At 43.1% G+C, this 17,520-nt stretch overlaps 2 protein-coding genes across 2 annotated transcripts in view; one reads left to right on the top strand and one right to left on the bottom strand.

The window, feature by feature from the left end:
* UPB1 (beta-ureidopropionase 1) overlaps positions 1–267 on the top strand; it is a 41,699-nt gene extending 41,432 nt beyond the window's left edge. The window contains exon 11 of the mRNA XM_089653227.1: positions 62–267. The gene's annotated coding sequence lies outside the window, so the exon portion shown is untranslated. The remainder of the gene's footprint in view (positions 1–61) is intronic.
* Positions 205–14,915, bottom strand: GUCD1 (guanylyl cyclase domain containing 1). Its single transcript, XM_089653228.1, has 6 exons — positions 14,630–14,915; positions 11,085–11,169; positions 7,696–7,861; positions 4,214–4,305; positions 2,329–2,570; positions 205–2,239 (listed from the first exon to the last, which is right to left on the bottom strand). The coding sequence occupies exons 1-6, from the start codon at positions 14,709–14,711 to the stop codon at positions 2,148–2,150; spliced, it is 759 nt and encodes a 252-aa protein (XP_089509354.1). The 5' UTR covers positions 14,712–14,915; the 3' UTR covers positions 205–2,147.
* Positions 14,916–17,520: the final 2,605 nt, after the last annotated feature.

The raw sequence follows: 17,520 nt of genomic DNA, 5'->3' as shown, positions 1-17,520 counted from the left end.
TGTTGGCGCTATATAAATCCTGTATAATAATAATAACTCCTACTGTGCACTTGTTCCCTAGATGTCATGATTCAGTGACTTTCCATTTCACATGAAACATTTTCTGAAGGAGTGATCAATGCTGACAGCAGAATCCTGCTTGAAAACCATTACTGCAATCATCCTACACCACTATGGTACTGATCACAATACAAGTGAGAGGGATGCACTCTAAACATTTTTTATTGCAAGCCGCTGTTTGTATGACATTAAAAGATCTGCACACAATATTGCATATGTCTGTTCTAGATTTTTCAGTTAACCGGAACATTAAAAATGATGCCAGGGGAAAGAAGTGCATTATGAAAGCAATACCCAAACATAAGGGTAAAAATTTGCACCTGTTAGTTGTCTAAGGCCTCGTTCACACCATACATGCAGAAAAACTGATGGAAACTGACGCGCAGATTTGACTTGCAGAGACATCAGTTTCACTTCAGTTTACATCAGCGCTTCAATGAGTTTTATACATGTTGCAGACTCCTGTGCAGAAAAAATCTGCACGCGATACTAGTGTTGTGGTGTGAACAGGACACAGAGAACAGTTGATTTTGTTGTGCCCTTGCAGAACACATTCAGAAAAACTGACGTCTCTGCATTATGTGTAAACGAGCCTTAAAAGGGTGCTTGAAAGCAATTTAAATTTCAAAATCTCTCCTGCGTACCAGAGAAGTCTACTAATCAAAGGTGCACATTTTACTGGAAGCTCTAACCTGTCTTTGCTGTCAAATTATCCAATGATACAGCTGCAAATAACATCCCTGTTATTGGTTTGTGAAAGGTAAGAAGATCCATGTCAGAGAAACTGATGTCCCACATTGTGCGGCACATTGCAAGGACATGAGCACGATTGTGAGCTTTTTCATAGCAACTGTTGGACAATACATTTACTTTATAAACTATGCAAAACCTGACAGGTGGTTTTTTGTTTTTTTTTTTAAGTATTTTTTGCACCCGACACAATCGTCTAGTCAATATACACGGGACATTCTCTGGAATCATTCACTGACCGGGAATATTTGATATCACTTAAACACAATAAAACAAGTAGACTGGTATGACATATATAGATGGATGCTGTCCTTGTTTAATATGTATAAAATGTTTCTTTATTAATATTAATGATAGCCTGTTGCTGATTGCATAAGTCCTTCACATATTGTGGCATATGGCCTGTAATTTATTGATCAGTGCTAAAATATGTACACACCCTGTGTGTTTATTAGAACAAGCTGATATCCTATAATAAACCCTTGCCTTTGGATGGAAAAAGCAGACTAAACAAAAAGGCCCTCAACTGTCTCAGCTCATAGTTATAACCAGACAATGGACACAGAATACTATGAAAGTAATTCACTAAAGAAGTATACCCTCAATGATAAAATAAGAACTAAACTATGTTGCACCTCATACCAGGCTGATCTATACCCAGTAGTGTGCAATTCTAAAATAACCCTAGAAACTCAAGAAGGAAATCTTGAAGGAAGTATACAGTACATATGATTGCATTATTTTGTGCAGCAGGGCATCCCCAAAAAGCATTTGGACGTGCTTACTCATTCATACAGAAGATTGGGGTCTGGCAGCATGCTGACACACAGGGATATTGGAGATGCATGCTCCATTTATGCAGCAGTACTGTGCCAAGATGTAGGAGGGGGCTTTATCAAACAAAAAATTGGCCAAACCGTTTAGACTTTCAACAGTCTAAATGTTCCATGAAAAAAAAAAAATAAAAAAAAATAAAAAGGAAGTAGATACTTATATCTGTAAACTTGCTTGATTTGCCTGGATATATTTAAGGTGCTAAGGTGTGATAAAAGTGCACTTATTCTTTAATTTACAGAGCCTGCACTTGACTACTGCAGTAGTACTAAAGGTAATTACCCTGGCTATTGTGCTCAGTAAATTATTTTATATACATACATATATACATAATTCCATTTAGTGGTGGAGGTCTACCCTGGAGAGTGTTTTGGATCCAGCTGTTATCCATGAGGTTTTTATTTCACGCTGTACATGTAAAAATGTCTCTGTATTGCAAGTACTGCAGAATTAGTTCTGCATATATGGAAGTTATCTGCAGTGCTGCATATTCCATCCTAGTGTCAGCTGCCCATAAAGATTAACAGAACGTCCTCATCTGTGCCATAGCTGCTTCGAGCTTCTTCAAAGTTAGTGATGCTTGTTCGACACAATCCTGAAGGCAGATAGAATGTTAAATGCTATCAACTGAGGTTTCTTATTACTCATACATACATAGGTTACAATTCAAATAAAGCTACTCACGGTCAGCATATCCTGGATTGTTGTAGAAAAGACTGCCAGAGCTTTTGTTGTAACCACTAAGTACTATAAAGTGGCCTTGGTAATCACTGCTTCTGCAGAAACATTTCTGCCCAATTGGGAGAAAACAGCAGTATTTAACACGACTGGGACACAGATCACACAACAGCAGAACAGCATTCACTAGTACTATGGCCACATGTCCCTGGGAAAGGTGTTTTTGCAGCTCCTGTATTGTAACACACCTGTAATCAAAGGAAATGTGTAAGAGCAAACAAACAGATATATTATAGTGCATCCAGAAAGTATTCACAACGCTTAACTTTTGCTACAATTTGGTATGTTACAGCCTTATTCCAAAATGGATTAAATTAATTTTTTCCCTCAACATTCTACAAACAATACCCCATAATGAAAACGTGAAATAAATTAGTTTTAAAATCTTTGCATTTAAAAAAAAACAAAAAAAAAAACACAACACATGTACATAAGTATTCACAACCTTTGCTCAATACTTTGTTGAAGCACCTTTAGCACCAATGACAGCTTCAAGTCGTTTTGAGTATGATGCTACAAGCTTGGCACACCTATTTTTGGGCAATTTCTTCCATTCTTCAAAGATGTTCAATCGGGTTCAAGTCTGGGCTCTGGCTGGGCCACTCCAGGACATTCACAGAGTTGGCTCGTAGCCGCTCCTTTGTTATGTGGGCTGTGTGCTTAGGGTCGTTGTCCTGATAAAAGATGAACCGTCGCCCCGGTTTAAGGTCCACAGAGCTCTGGAACAGGTTTTCATCAAGGATGTCTCTGTACATTGCTGCATTCATCTTTCCTTTGATTCCTGACTAGTCTCCCAGTTCCTGCCGCTGAAAAACATCCCCACAGCAGGATGTTGCCACCACCATGCTTCACTGTAGGGATGGTGTTGGCCAGGTGGTGAGCGGTGCCTGGTTTCCTTCAAACATGCCGGTTTGCATCCAGGCCAAAGAGTTCATTCTTTGTTTCATCAGACCACAGAGCTTTGTTTCTCATGGTCAGAGTCCCTCAGTAACCTTTTGGCAAACTCCAGGCGGGCTGCCATTTGCCTTTTAATGAGGAGTGGCTTCCATATCGACACTACCATACAGGCCTGATTGGTGGAGTGCTGCGGAGATGGTTGTTCTTCTGGAAGGTTCTCCTCTCTCCACAGAGAAACGCTGGAGCTTTCAGAGTGACCATCGGGTACTTGGTTACTTCCCTGGCTAAGGCCCTTCTCCCTTGAACGCTCATTTTAGTAGGGCGGCCTGCTCTAGGAAGATTCCTGGTGGTTCCAAACTTCTTCCATTTACAGATGATGGAGGTCACTGTCAATGAGACCTTCAATGCTGCAGACATATTTCTGTACCCTTCCCCAGGTCTGAGCCTTGATACAATCCTGTCTCTGAGGTCTACGGACAATTCCTTGGACGTCATGGCTTGGTTTGTGCCCTGACATGCACTGGTAACTGTGGGACCTTATATAGACAGGTTTATGCCTTTCCTAATCATGTCCAATCAACTGAATTTCCCACAGGTGGACTCCAATCAAGTTGTGGAAACATCTCGAGGATGATCAGTGGGAACAGGATGCACCAGAGCTCAATTTTGAGTGGCATGGCAAAGGCTGTGAATACTTATGTACATTTGGTTTTTCTGTTTTTATTTTTAATAAATTGCAAAGATTTCAAAATTAACTTTTTTCACATTGTCATTATTGGATATTGTTTGTTGAATGTTGAGGAAAAAAATAAATTAAATCCATTTTGGAATAAGGCTGTAACATAAATAAAGTGGCAAAAGTTAAGCGCTGTGAAATACTTTATGAATGCAATGTAAATTGTACAATTTTGATTGACAAAGTAAACAGATGTACCTTTTCTCCACATTGACACCACGAGTTTTGGCTTGGGCAAATAGCTGGTTTACTCTATTCTCCTCTGCATCAAAGTGCTTTCTGTAGAAAGACTGAACAAATTTGATATCAGTTAAAAAAGACATAAAAATTAAGCAATAAGATAATTATAATTAATGATCTATGATTGGGGAAGAGAGAATCTCGGGACTGATCACACTGCCCCCCCCCCACCACCACTCACAGATTGTCTAACAGGCATTGTAATCAGTGAACTTTTTTTTACTGGACGAGAGAGAAGTGAGATGGTATGTCTCTGTCACATCATCTTTAGTTGGAGCTGAGCCCAAAGACCCGAAGCTATTGACACCAGAAGTTCAGCAGCAGAAACCTGAAGATTTCTTCAGATTCCAGCATCCTGCACGTTGGGAGGCATACTTCATTATAGATAAGTAATGTTATGAAAGCAGAAATATAGTTAAAAACAACTTTAAAAGTATTTACATTTTCTGGACAAACTATACAAGAACTTTAAAACAAGCCCTCATTCATCCCTGTAGCTATACACATTGGGGAAAAATTAATCTGACAAGTTCACAACTGAAGCACTGAAATCACATTTCCTTTACCTTTTATTTTCAATGGAGAGCATAACTTACTGCAGGGCTTGAAAGATCCCAGGTGCCAGGTCACCATGGCGACTAGAAATTGTGTTCTGGCACCTGGGGTTTGTTAGCCATCCACTGGCAGGCACTGGGATACCGTTCTTAAAGAAATCCCCGCAGCTTAATCTCCTTGCTGTTCTACCTCTGCAGCCAATCACAGCTCAGGGTTAACACAGTATGGCAGGCGCAGCCTCCTCCTCCCCTCCATCCAATCCCTGGCTGGTGCTGTGTGTGAAGTGTTCTGGCCCCACCCTCTCTCTCGGGCCAGCGCTGTGTGTGAAATGTTGCAGCCCCACCCTCTCACTGGCAGACGGTGATGGCAGCTCCAGGGATGTGTTCCAGGGTACTGGCTGCTCTGAGCGGAGCAGTGCGGTGATGAAGCTGCACCTGGTGGTCATGCCCTCCATAGTGGACAGCCGTGAGCAGAGGAATGCGGTGCCAGCCAGGGTGATCAGGACTCTGCTGAAGGAGGGGAGACCATCGTCTAAGCACGTGTCTGGCAGTAGCCTCACTGATCATATATGGAGCCCCTGTATTATACCTATAGGTAGGGGCCACACTGTTCCACTTTGCTCTGATTACATGTCTAGGAGGGGGCCACAGACCATGTGTGGGGCCCTTGTGTTGTGCTGATCATATGTATTGTGTGATATGGTGGGTTGTATTGTGTGATATGTAGGATGGTGTGCGATATAGGGAAGTGGGGGTGGGGGCTGTGCTGTGTGACATGGGGGAGGCGGCAGTTCTTTGTGAAATAGGGGGGCTGTATTGCATCATATGAGGGGGGGCTGTGCTGTGTGATATAGGGGGCTGTACTGCAGGGCTCGATAAATCCCAGATTTCCATGGCGACTGTAAATTGCGCCCTGATGCCTGGGCTTTTGTCAGCCTTCTGCCGTCGGGCACTGGTATGCCACTTTCCTGATCCAGGGATTTGAAATCTTTGTGGCTTAATCTCCTATCCATCGCTCTCAATGTACAAACAAGAGGCATTCTAAGTGGTCATCACGTGGACAGCGCTGACCAATCAGAATTTGCCTAGCCTGTCCTGTCAATGCTGGGAGGAGAGGAAAGAAAGTTGCAGAGATTTCAAATCCCCAAACCGGTGAAGCTGCGTCCTGGTGTCTTTTTCCGTTCTTTGTGTTTGCTCTTTCGAAAAACTGACTCCTAACTTTTTTAACTGGCTCCTACATTCAAAGCAAATTTGTCAAGCCCTGATCTACTGTAAGGCTCCGTTCACACCTATGCAGTTTGCTTTTTGTCCAATTTGCAGTTTGTTTTGCGTTTTTGACAGGTTTTGTTTTTTGCTTTTTTTTGTTAAAGTGGACTTTTTTTTGTTGCTGGGCAGAATAAAAATGCAAAACACGGCAAAAACACACCATCATGCATTTCAGCAGCTTCTCCATTGAACTCTATTGTAGCAAAAACTTTGCTTTTTGCTGGAAACTCACTGAAGGGGTCAGCTTATTACAATTTAAAAAGGTAAAATTCCAATTTAGTATAGGTTTTAAAATTGAACTGCCATCTATAATGTACATTTTGTAAAGCTGTATTCAGATACGATGTAGTACACTTCAGGAAACCAATTTATTATTGTCATTAGTAGTTACAGCAACTGCAAGCATGAAATGGCTCACCATGGCATAATTACAGTCATCAAGCCAAAAAAAAAAAAAAAGTCACAGTCTAGTGGTTTCTGATTATGTAAATGTTCACTACTAACAATTCCTATGCTAAAAGCCACCAGCACTGGGCTTTCAATGAAAACAAAAAAGTGTGTACTCCAAATTTAACGTCTTCCTGACCACCCTATAGCAGAAATATTGTTACAGGGCAGAACGGGTGGGCAAAACTCTACACACACACACGCGATTTAGCATTTTTGGCTAGGGGGTACGCGTGAGGGCTCTACCGACACCGCCAATCACCAGGACCCGGCTGGTGATTGCCAAGCATCTCCGACGGGGAGGAGAACTGTTTGTAAACAAAACAGTTCTCCTCCCTGTCAGCTCCTGCACACTGCTTTGCATGGCTGTGCACAGCACAACCATGCAAAGCAGTGTGCTTAGAGTGAAGCACACGGACACAGCACATAGTGAACCAGCACACAATTAACCCTTTGATCGCCCCTCATGTTAACCCATTCCTGCGCAGTGCCATTAGTACAGTGTCAGTGCTTTTTTTTTTTTAGCACAGATCACTGTATTGGTGTCACTGGGGATGTCAGTGACACCAAGTCAGTTCCCCCCAGTGTCAGAATGCCCGCCGCAGTCCTGTTATTTGTCGCTGATCGCCGCCATTAATAGTAAAAATTAAAAAAAAAAAAAATTCTAGTATCTATACCGCCATTTGTAAAATGCTATAACTTTCACATAACCCAATTAATTTACACATATTGGGATTTTTTTTTTTTAGCAAAGAAATGTAGCAGAATACATTTTGGCCTAAATTTATACCTAAATTTGATTAACATTTTTTTAATGGACATGTTTAATAGCAAAAAGTAAAAAAATATAGTTTTTTTTTCCCCCTATAGCGCAAAAGAAAAAAAAAATGCACAGGCGATGATCAAAACCACTGAAAGAAAGCTCAATTCGTGGGGGGGGGGGGGGGGGACGTAAATTTCATTTGGGTGCAGCGTTGCATGACCACGCAATTGTCAGTGACAGTAACGCAGCACTGTAATACAAAAAAAATGGCCTGGTCAGGAAGGGGGGTAAATCCTTAAGAGGGCAAGTGGTTAATATAGTGACAGACTGGCTATCAGCTCTTTGCCTACGTAGGTAAGAAATACAAACACTGCACGTTGTACCTTTTACATTTGTTAAAAAAAACTTACTTGAGTCTTGTATCCTTTGTCTACACCCAGTGTCTGCGTGCAGAACCGGTGTTGTACCCCAAAGTGGTGCATAAGATACGCCAAGTCAATTGTCCAAATACTTTTTGTGAGTTGAAGCTCCTTCATTGCATTCTGGAACTCATCCTCATGAAGCAGATTAAGATATCTACAAGCAGAAAAGGGAAAAAAAAAGGGAAGGAATAAACAAATAGCAGAACCCAATTGAAAATATAAACATTTCAAACTTAAGGCTTTGTTCACACATTTCATTTTCCCTTGGCATGTATCAGCATGTTATAGGAAAATTAAAAAACAAAACCAAAAAAAAAACCACTATATAATTATATCTGATACATATTACATATTAAAACTGACAACTGCACCGACTATGTACTAAACATGCATGTGATTTAACAAATATGGGCATGTGTCCATAAATGAATATATTAACCTCCCTAGTGGTTTTCCCGAGTCTGGCTCGGGATTAAATCTAGCTGTCAATAGCGGTAACCCTGAGCCAGACTTGTTTGGACAGAGTTCCATGTGTTTGATTTGATTACATTATTTAATTATTAGATTATTATTTTTACAGTGCAGTCCAGCATCATCGTATGACTGGTGTGGCAGTGATCAGAAATACCGACTTGTGACAGTATGTTAAAAAAAAAAAAATTATTCTCCCTTTATTTTTGTACCCTGCACAATATATCAGATACAGAATAAAGGGTCTTGAATGTAGGAGTTACACTTAAAAAAGAAAAGGAAACATGCTAATATATTTTGCTGAGGTTTTGAAATTCCTGGTGAGTTACCCACACTCAGCCGCAGTCTCTGCTACTACCAGGTAGGAATACTAATAAGGGGGGGCAGGATTAGAAGCACTGCAAGAAGACAGCACAGCAGTAACACTTTGCTTGAAATGAGATATATTCTCCCTGAATTCAACCTTGTCTCCCAGTATCCTGAAACTTATGGTGGCTATACAAGCTTTGATAAATGATCTCATTTTTGATCGATCTATAGTCTACAACCCATTCGATCAATGACACATGGAAAAGTGGAATATCATTATTGACTGCATCGCCATTTAAATTTTTTGCAAATGCATAACTTGATCGAAGGACAACTGAATTCACCAAGAAAGCATCTCAGGGCTACAGACTTATGCAATACAATCAATTTTCCACTCTGGCCAATCTATTCAGTTTGATTAAATCAAGTCTAAAATTGATTGGAGGAGAAGGTATGCCTATTTGATTGTTTGCTAATTTGGTAGAATTGCACATCGATCAGATAAGCAAATCAAAGCATGTATGTATGTATATATGACGTCCTCTAGTGGGCCCTGTGCTCACTGCCCGGCACCATAGAGCTTGATTGACATTTGCAATTGAGCACCAGAATTGGCAGATCTGCCACTGGTGTCCTGTGCTTCTCACAGACGAGAGCAGGTTCACCCTGAGCACGTGACAGACATGAAAGGGTCTGTAGAATCCATGGAGAATGTTATGCTGCCTGTAACATCGTTCAGCATGACATTTTGATGGTGGGTCTGTGATGGTCTGGGGAGGCATATCCATGGAGGGACACACAGATCTCTACAGGCTAGACAATGGCACCATGACTGACATTAGGTATCGGGATGAAATCCTTTGACCCATTGTCAGACCCTACGCTGGTGCAGTGGGTCCTAGGTTCCTCCTGGTGCACGACAATGCCCGGCATCATGTAGTGTATGCAGGCAGTTCCTGGAGGATGAAGGAATTGATACCATTGAATGGCCCCCACGGTCGCCTGACCTAAATACAATAAAACACCTCTGTGATATCTTGTTTTGGTCCATCCGACGCCACCAGGATGTACCTCAGACTGTCCAGGAGCTCAGTGATGCCCTGGTCCAGATCTTGGAGGAAATACCCCAGGACACCATCCGTTGTCTCATTAGAAGCATGCCCCGACGTTGTCAAGCATGCATACAAGCACGTGGGTGCCATATAAACTACTGAGGTGTCCGTTTATGACACAGAGAATAGCTGCGATTCAGAGGATCACAGCTATTCTCTGGTCATTCACAGTTTATGACACTCAGGAGATCAGCGGAGAACATGTTCAGCCCTTCACTGGAGATCTGTGTTCTCCCTCCAGATTCTCCAGCCCAGAGCTGGAGAATTGGAGGAACCACAAACGAAGCAGCGATAATTTACCTCTGCTTAGTAAACTGATCTTTTACTGTAATCTCGCGAGATTATAGTAAAAGCGGCTGTTTTCCAGCGTTTGTAGACCGTTTTTCCTTCATTCGGAGAACTGATCTACACCGCTTCATAAACGGCATTCACAGGAGAACTGTGTTCTCCGAGAATTCTGGAGAACTGAGCAGTGATCATTTACCGCTGGTTCATAAACGGACACCTGAGTACCATTTTGAGTTGCTGAAAAGTGCTGTGCAAATACCAGGTGACATAAAAATTGAAACACCCACCATTTTATTCTCTAGGGCCTCTGCTTAAAAAATATAAAAAATGTCTGGGGGCGCTAAGTAATTGCCTATCAAAAATAAATAAAATAGACTTTACATGTATGACAGAAATGTCAGAAAATTGGCACAGTGGGGAAATGGTTACTATGAAAGCACAGAAACAAATACTAAGGATTATTCAAAAAAGGTAAAAAACCAATACGTGCATATCTAATGGGTTACTACGGGTCACTGTGCTACCATGTCCTCACTGAGCTGTTTTGATTTACCAAACAAGCATGACTGCACTGATTCTTGCTGGCAGTAATAATAGCTGCCTGCACACACTGTGTGTGTCCAGCAGCGCAGTTCAATGACCGATGCAGCTGCTGTTTGCACGCAACTGCTCATTTACATGTAAAAAGAACCTGTGACCGATTCTGCATGCAGACTACAGTATGTGCATCCAGAGTTGGCTTTCTGCTTAGTTCCACAGAGAAGTTGTACTGTATCTGTTATGCTCCTTACAGGCCTGCTGACAGTTCGTGCAGGGTGCTGGTGGATGCTTTCACCATAAAATCATTGAAAATTAGGGATCTTCACCAACAAATCTTAGTATAGTGATAATCTTGTCTTTTATGCACATATAGTAACAGGCATCCCAAGCCAGGGCTGTGAATAAAGGACAAGATTATCACTATACCAAGCTGTCCTGGAGAAGATCCCTGTTCTGTTGAGTTCTGGCTGCAGCCAAATTAGCCAGTTTGTATGCGGCCACAGCGCAGAGTATTGCCGCATCCAAGAGGTGGTGTTTATCCTCCCCTGAATGCAGCAAATGATCTGCACCTATGTGAATGTAGCCCAAGAAATACCTTGGTTTTGATGCTCGAGAGCGGGAATCCCTAATAAAAACCGTACAACTATAATAACTTACTGTAGTACCATCCGCGCACACGCCAAGCCACAATCCCAATGATAGGACTGCTGGATGAGAGGAACCTTCAGCTGGACATAGTCACCTACAAGAAAACAGAACTTAATTTTTTTTTATTTTGTACAATGACCCGTCTTAGGCCCCATTCACATGGCTGGAAAAAATGCATTTACAACTTATTTTTAAATTTATGAATCTGACTGCAGCTGCACGGTTTTCAATGGAGGCATTCACACATGTGCGTAAAAATGCACTGCATCCAGACCTGTAACACAAAATCCAAAAACCTTTGTCTGAGAACATGCATATACACATTAAAAAAAAAAAAAAAAAAAAAGGGTGGTGGTGGTGGGGGAACAGGACAATTGTTATGCATTAAAAAAGCTTATCTATCTACCGATCATTACGCAGGCTCTTGTGTTCCTTGCCTTATTGCCCAGTAACATGTTTATGGCTGTGTTCATGAGGCATTATAGAGCTAGTCTGTTATATATAACTGAAGCCAGTTATATAGTGAACTGAGCCAGAAGTGGGAAAGGGTACCTGTCAAAACCAGGTACCTGCTCCCTTCTCCACTCAAAAGATGCCAAACATGGCAGCGGAGGGGGGCAAAGAAAAGTGGAGCTTCCGCTTTAAAGGAATATGTAAACCCAACACTTCATATTCCTGGTATGTGCCTACTGTACCACGTATTTGTATGAAAACATATCCTGTTCGGTGTGTCTTACTTCCTTTGCATGAAATCTTTGGTGATCCTGCCAGTCCCTCTGCTTTCCTACTAAAACTGACCACATTAGGCACAACACGCTGTGGTCAGTTCTCTAGCTGTGTTGGTAACTCAGCTTGCTCTCCTCCAATGATCAGACTTGTCCTGAAACACAGTCTGCACAATAATCCACTGGAAAGATCTGTGTTCTACTGTTTCTCCTACCCTAGCACTTACGCAGCTGAGAACAGAGGAGAAAAAAAAAAAAAAACACAACATGTTATAAATATCCCCCCCCCCCCCCCACCTTTTTATATCTATACAAAAATGTTTTAGCTTTTATTTCTATTTTAAACTGAATGGGTTGTTTTAAGAGGTGAGGGTATACATATACTTTAAGACTTCAGAAAGCCATATAAACCCCCCCCCACCCCCAAATAAAAACAAAAAACGCATATACGTGTTTTTTTATTTATGGATCTGAACGCAGCGGCATAGTTTTGGAGTCATTCACAGAGGTGTATAAACATGCACTGCCTTCAGATCCGTAACACAATCCACAAATCTGCCACTGATCCATGGTAAAAATGCATTTTTGAAAGGATATGTGACTCAAAACACACAACGCAGTTGTGTTTCTGAAGTGTTTGTTAAATACTTTCCATTGATTTCAATGCGAGGTGCGTTTTTATGGCACCAAACCTGTGCCAAAAATGCAGCAAGCAGTACTTTGAAAAACACACCGTACCTGAAACAGATCAGTGTGAAGCGTTCCATAGGAATACATGGTCACAAGTTTTTCTTCCGCTTTTAGCGCAAAAGCGGTAGAAAAAAAATGGATCAGTGTGAAAGCAGCTTAAAGCGATTCTAAAGGCTTAAAAAAATTACAAATAGCAAACATGTCAATACTTAACTGCTGTGTGCAGTGGTTTTGAACAGATCAGCCTAGATCCTCCTCTTCTCCAGTGCCCCACTGGCGCTCCTGGCCCCTCCCTCCTATCAGGTGCCCCCATAGGAAGCAGCTTGCTATGGGGGCACCCGCTGCTCCACGTGTCTATTCACACACGGAGTTGCGGCTCGGCCCTGCCTCTCTTAAAATTGGCTCACTGGCTGATTGACAGCAGTGGGAGCCAATGGTTCCCGCTTCTGTCTCAGCCAATGAGGAGAAGAAGTTCAAGGATAGCCGAGACTCCAGTGCACATCCCTGCATCGAGAGGGGGGCTTAGGTGAGTATTAGGGGGGCCTTGGGGGATACTGCACAGAGAAGGTATTTTACTTTGAAGCATAGAATGCATGAAGGTAAAAAACCTTGAGCCTTTAGAACCACTTTAAAGCCAGCTATAGACAGTTTGAATCGATAGATTTGAACCATGTATAAGCAAGCTGAATGTACCCAAGTTGATTGATCAGTTTGTGTACAACCGGCCTGTTGGATTTTACATGCGGTTATTGCTAGTGGCTATTATAGCTGCTACCAGTAATCACTGTGTTCACCCGGTAGGGACAGGAGAACACAATGGCTCTGTGGGAAGGATTCCCCCATCAATACTGTGTTGATGGGGGAAATGAGCGATTTTCTCTCCTTAAACCTGTGGTCACAGGAAAGAAAAATCACTCCATCGCTGAGGGGGGATGCTGCACAGAGGTGTTTTTTTTTACCTTTATGCATAGAATGCACGAAGGTGTAAGTACCACTTTAAAGCCAGCTATAGACAGTTTGAATTGAAAGACTCAAACTATGTATGGGCAGGCTGAATGTACCCAAGTGGATTGATCGATCAGCTTGGGTACAACCAGCCCGTCAGATTTTACATGTGATTATCGCTAGTGGCTATTATAGCTGCTACCAGTAATCACTGTGTTCGCCTGGTGGGGATGGGAGCAGGGGCGGACTGACAACTCATGGGGCCCATGTCCTTGCCCAAACTCAAAAAAGCCTATGATAAAGGTACCAGGGGCATCTCATGGGGCCCCCTACTGACCCCGGGCAGTGCCCGAGTTTCCAAATGGTCAGTCCGCTCCTGGACAGGAGACTCTGTGGGAAGGATTCCCCCAACAATACTGACTATTGATGGGTGAATTGGGCGGTTTTTTTTTTTTTCATGAAACCTGTGATCACAGGGAAGAAAAATCGCTCCATCGATGGGAAGAAAAAAAACGCTCCATCGATAGGAAGAAAAAAAAAAAAAAAAAAAAAAAAAAAAAAAAAAAAAATCGCTCTTTCTAAACAAAAGGAGGAAACTAAATTCTGATTACATACGTGTCTGTAAACGCATCTATACACAAATATTTTACTAATCATTACTCAGGAACTTCTCTCCAAGAGAACACAAGTGTAATAACATCAGTAACATTTTTACAGTGGTGTGAATGAAGCCTAAAAATGGTATTCAGTTTAGGTTTTTGTTGTCACAATCACGTTTATTCATGGAGACACAACAAAGTTGCAAAGCAAAATCACCATGAGTCCCTGGACTTCTCCCCAAATATCAGATATACAATTATAAATATTGAGATCCTGGGGGGGGTTACAAAATCTGGAGCAGCTGCGCCTAGCAACCAATCAGCTGCGATCTTCAGCTTGTTCAGTTGAGCTTTAAAGATGAAAGCTGGAAGGTGATTGGTTGCAGAGCTGCTCCAGATTTGCAGTTTAAAGATCATAGGGTGATTCCAGAGAGAATATTCCAGGAGTGAGATGACAGGGGTAGAGGCGGCCCATGCTGTCCACAGAGGACAGTACAGGACATGAAGCGGCTGCTATGGGAAGACATGATGTCCTGACTGGGACTGTCACAACACACAGCCCGGATAATGGAGGCACAGTGCACTCATTACTGACTGTTGTCTGTGATGTCCGCTGAAGATGCACAGCCTGGGCCGGCCTGGCCACCGTCACTTCCTCCATTCCCTGGGCTCTTCATGACCGTGTAGTCGCCTTCCCGAACATCCGGGCTTCCCTCATACCGATCTCCGTCCACCGGGTCCCCGTCAGACGTATCCGGGGCGGAGCTATCACACGCACTCTGGAATCCCCAGTCCGGGTGTGTGCTGGGTCAACGCCATAGGGCGGGGCTAGGCCGGAGAGGGCGGGCTGTTTAAAGTTCTGGGTCGGAGCTAGGCTGAGTCCGGGCGTGGTGTTTCAGGTTTTGGGGCGGGGCTAAGCTCTGGTGGGTGGGGAATTCCTGTTCTGTCACCTCTTGTAGTTGTGAAGATGGTGATGTATGGGGGTTGGACACAATTGTGGAAACACCAGGGAAAAGAATGAAATTGTCACCTAATATGGTGTTGGACCGCCTTTGGCATCCAAGACGGCCTGAATTCTCCTGGGAATTGACAACTAAAAGTCTTGGATGTTGGATAATGGAATCTGATACCACTCTTCATGCATAAATCATTCCAGTCCTCGCAGAGATGCCGGAGGCAGAAAACGAGTCCGTCCCTTGTTCTCCAGAATTGACCATAGTGGCTCTATGATACTGAGGTCCAGCAACTGCGGTGCCCAGGGAAGGTACAAGACTTTGTCTGCATGCTGGTTATTCACGATTTGACAGCACCGTGTGAATCGGAGCATTATCGTCTTAGTAAATGGGGCTTCCTTCAGGAATCATTGTCTGCACCATGGGGTGAACATGGTTGGGCAAAATTTGTACATAGTCGCTGGCAGAGACTCTACCTTCCAAGGTGATGATGGGGTTCAAGGAATACCAAGATATGGCTGCCCAAACCATGATTGTGCCTCCATCGTGCTTTACTGTTGGCATAAGACAGTCCTAGACATAAGCTTGGGATGTGTTCACCATGGTTGGGAGAAATGTGAAGCTCAATTTCTTGGACCATATTACACTCTTCCATTGATCGATAGTCCACGATTGATGGTTGTTGCACCACTCTTTCCTCTTCTGAGCATTAATATTGGTCACTAGTGGTTTTGGCAATTGCAGCTCTCCCATGAATGTTTTCCTTATGGAGTTCTCTCTGCACAGTTTTTGCGGACATGGGTTTTGGAAGACTGAGATTGAGCTCTGCAGTCACTTTTGCAGCACTTGTTTTCTTATTCCAGGTCACAATCCTGCGCAATGTTCTTTTGTCTCTTTTGGTCAGTTGACCTCGCTTATGCTCATCAGACAACATTTCCCCGAAACTGTATATGCCATCATAACCTTTGATACTGTACCTCACGTCATGGCAAATAAATTGGCAAATACAGTCACAGAGGCATCAGCTAAGCGGGCACCAACAATTTGCCCTCTTTGAAACTCAGTAAGCTCTGATATGACTCCGTATTACTAGCAGCGTACGCAGTGAATGATGAAAGTGAGGCTTCCCACCAGTTAGCTAGGTGTCTCATCACACAGCAGAAGCAAAAGAATGTCACGTCACTTCCGCCTTCAATGTGATGTCCATGTTGTCACTCTCACACCTGAAAATCATGTAGTGTTTCCATATTTTTGTCCAACCCCTGTATGCAGGTGTACAGGGAAGTGAGATCCATGCAGCTGGACGCTTTAACTACTTGCCAACTGCGCTACAGCCGAATGACAGTTACAGCACAGTTGTCCAGTTCTGGGAGGGCGTAATATGACGTCTTCCCAGAACACGCCCTCCTGCGCGCCCCTGGCGATCGCCGTGATCGCTGTTTTCTACGGACACAGCTGATCACATGATGTGGTAAAAGGCCAATCACAACGACCTTTTACCACGTGATTAGCTGTGTCCAATGACACAACAGATCACAGGTAAATGCAGTTGCCAGTTATCGGCTTCACGTTCCTCATGCTGTGACAGCGTGAGGAAAGTATTGCCGATAACCAGCAATTGTCAGAGGATGGATCGGCACTGATCATCAAGGCTGATGATCAGTGCCCAGCAGTGCCACCCACCAGTGCCACCCACCTGTGCCCAGCAGTGCAGCCTACAAGTGCCCAGCAGTGCCACCCACCTGTGCCCAGCAGTGCCTAGTAGTGCCACCCAACTTTGCCCAGCAGTGCTGCCAGTCAGTGTCCAGCAGTAGCGGCAGTCAGTGCCACCCATCAGTGCCAGTCACATGATAGGCACACCATGGTTTATGAAACAAAATGTAAGAAAAACATAGACTATTAAAGTTAAAGTGTAATTCTAGTCAAATTATAACTAAGCCTAGGCCTATTCCCACCCTCATTCTAAGACTATTCCATCTACCCTTTAAAAGAAAACATGCTTATCTATTCTGAAGCTGCTCCAGTCTGGTCACATGATTGGGTCCCAGCACCAGCTGAGCTTCAGTGTAGAGGAGGGACAGCAAACAACAGATGCATCATAGAAAGTCTATGGGTGACATCATCGCCGAGGCTTTGCAGCCATTGTCTATCCCTCTCCTCTACACTGAAGCCATCGCTGGGACCTGATCATGTGACTGGATCAGAGCAGCTTCAGAATAGGTAAGTATAGATATCTTTTCTTTTACAGGAGAGATAGAATAGATTTAGAATGGGGTGGGAGTAGATTTAGGCTTAGTTAGAATTTGACTGGAATCCCACTTTAATTTTAAGACCCACAAATGCAATATATTTCCCAGTTTTTCTGTAAAATATAAAAAGTGAGGTTGCACAGAGTAAATAGATATTCAACATGTCAAACCTTTCCAGCAGTTCCTGGGATGTGTCATAGCAATCCAGTGGCTGCACAGCCACCAGATCACTTCCATCTGACAGCTGACATTTGGCTTGCCAGATTTACACACACTCCCAGAGC

Source organism: Staurois parvus, unplaced genomic scaffold, assembly GCF_062004578.1.
Source record: "Staurois parvus isolate SC_StPar_1 unplaced genomic scaffold, SC_StPar_1.0 ptg000704l, whole genome shotgun sequence".
Classification (NCBI taxonomy): Eukaryota; Metazoa; Chordata; class Amphibia; order Anura; family Ranidae; genus Staurois; species Staurois parvus.
The sequence above is the reverse complement of the archived record's forward strand: the minus strand, read 5'-3'. Positions and strand labels throughout refer to the sequence as shown.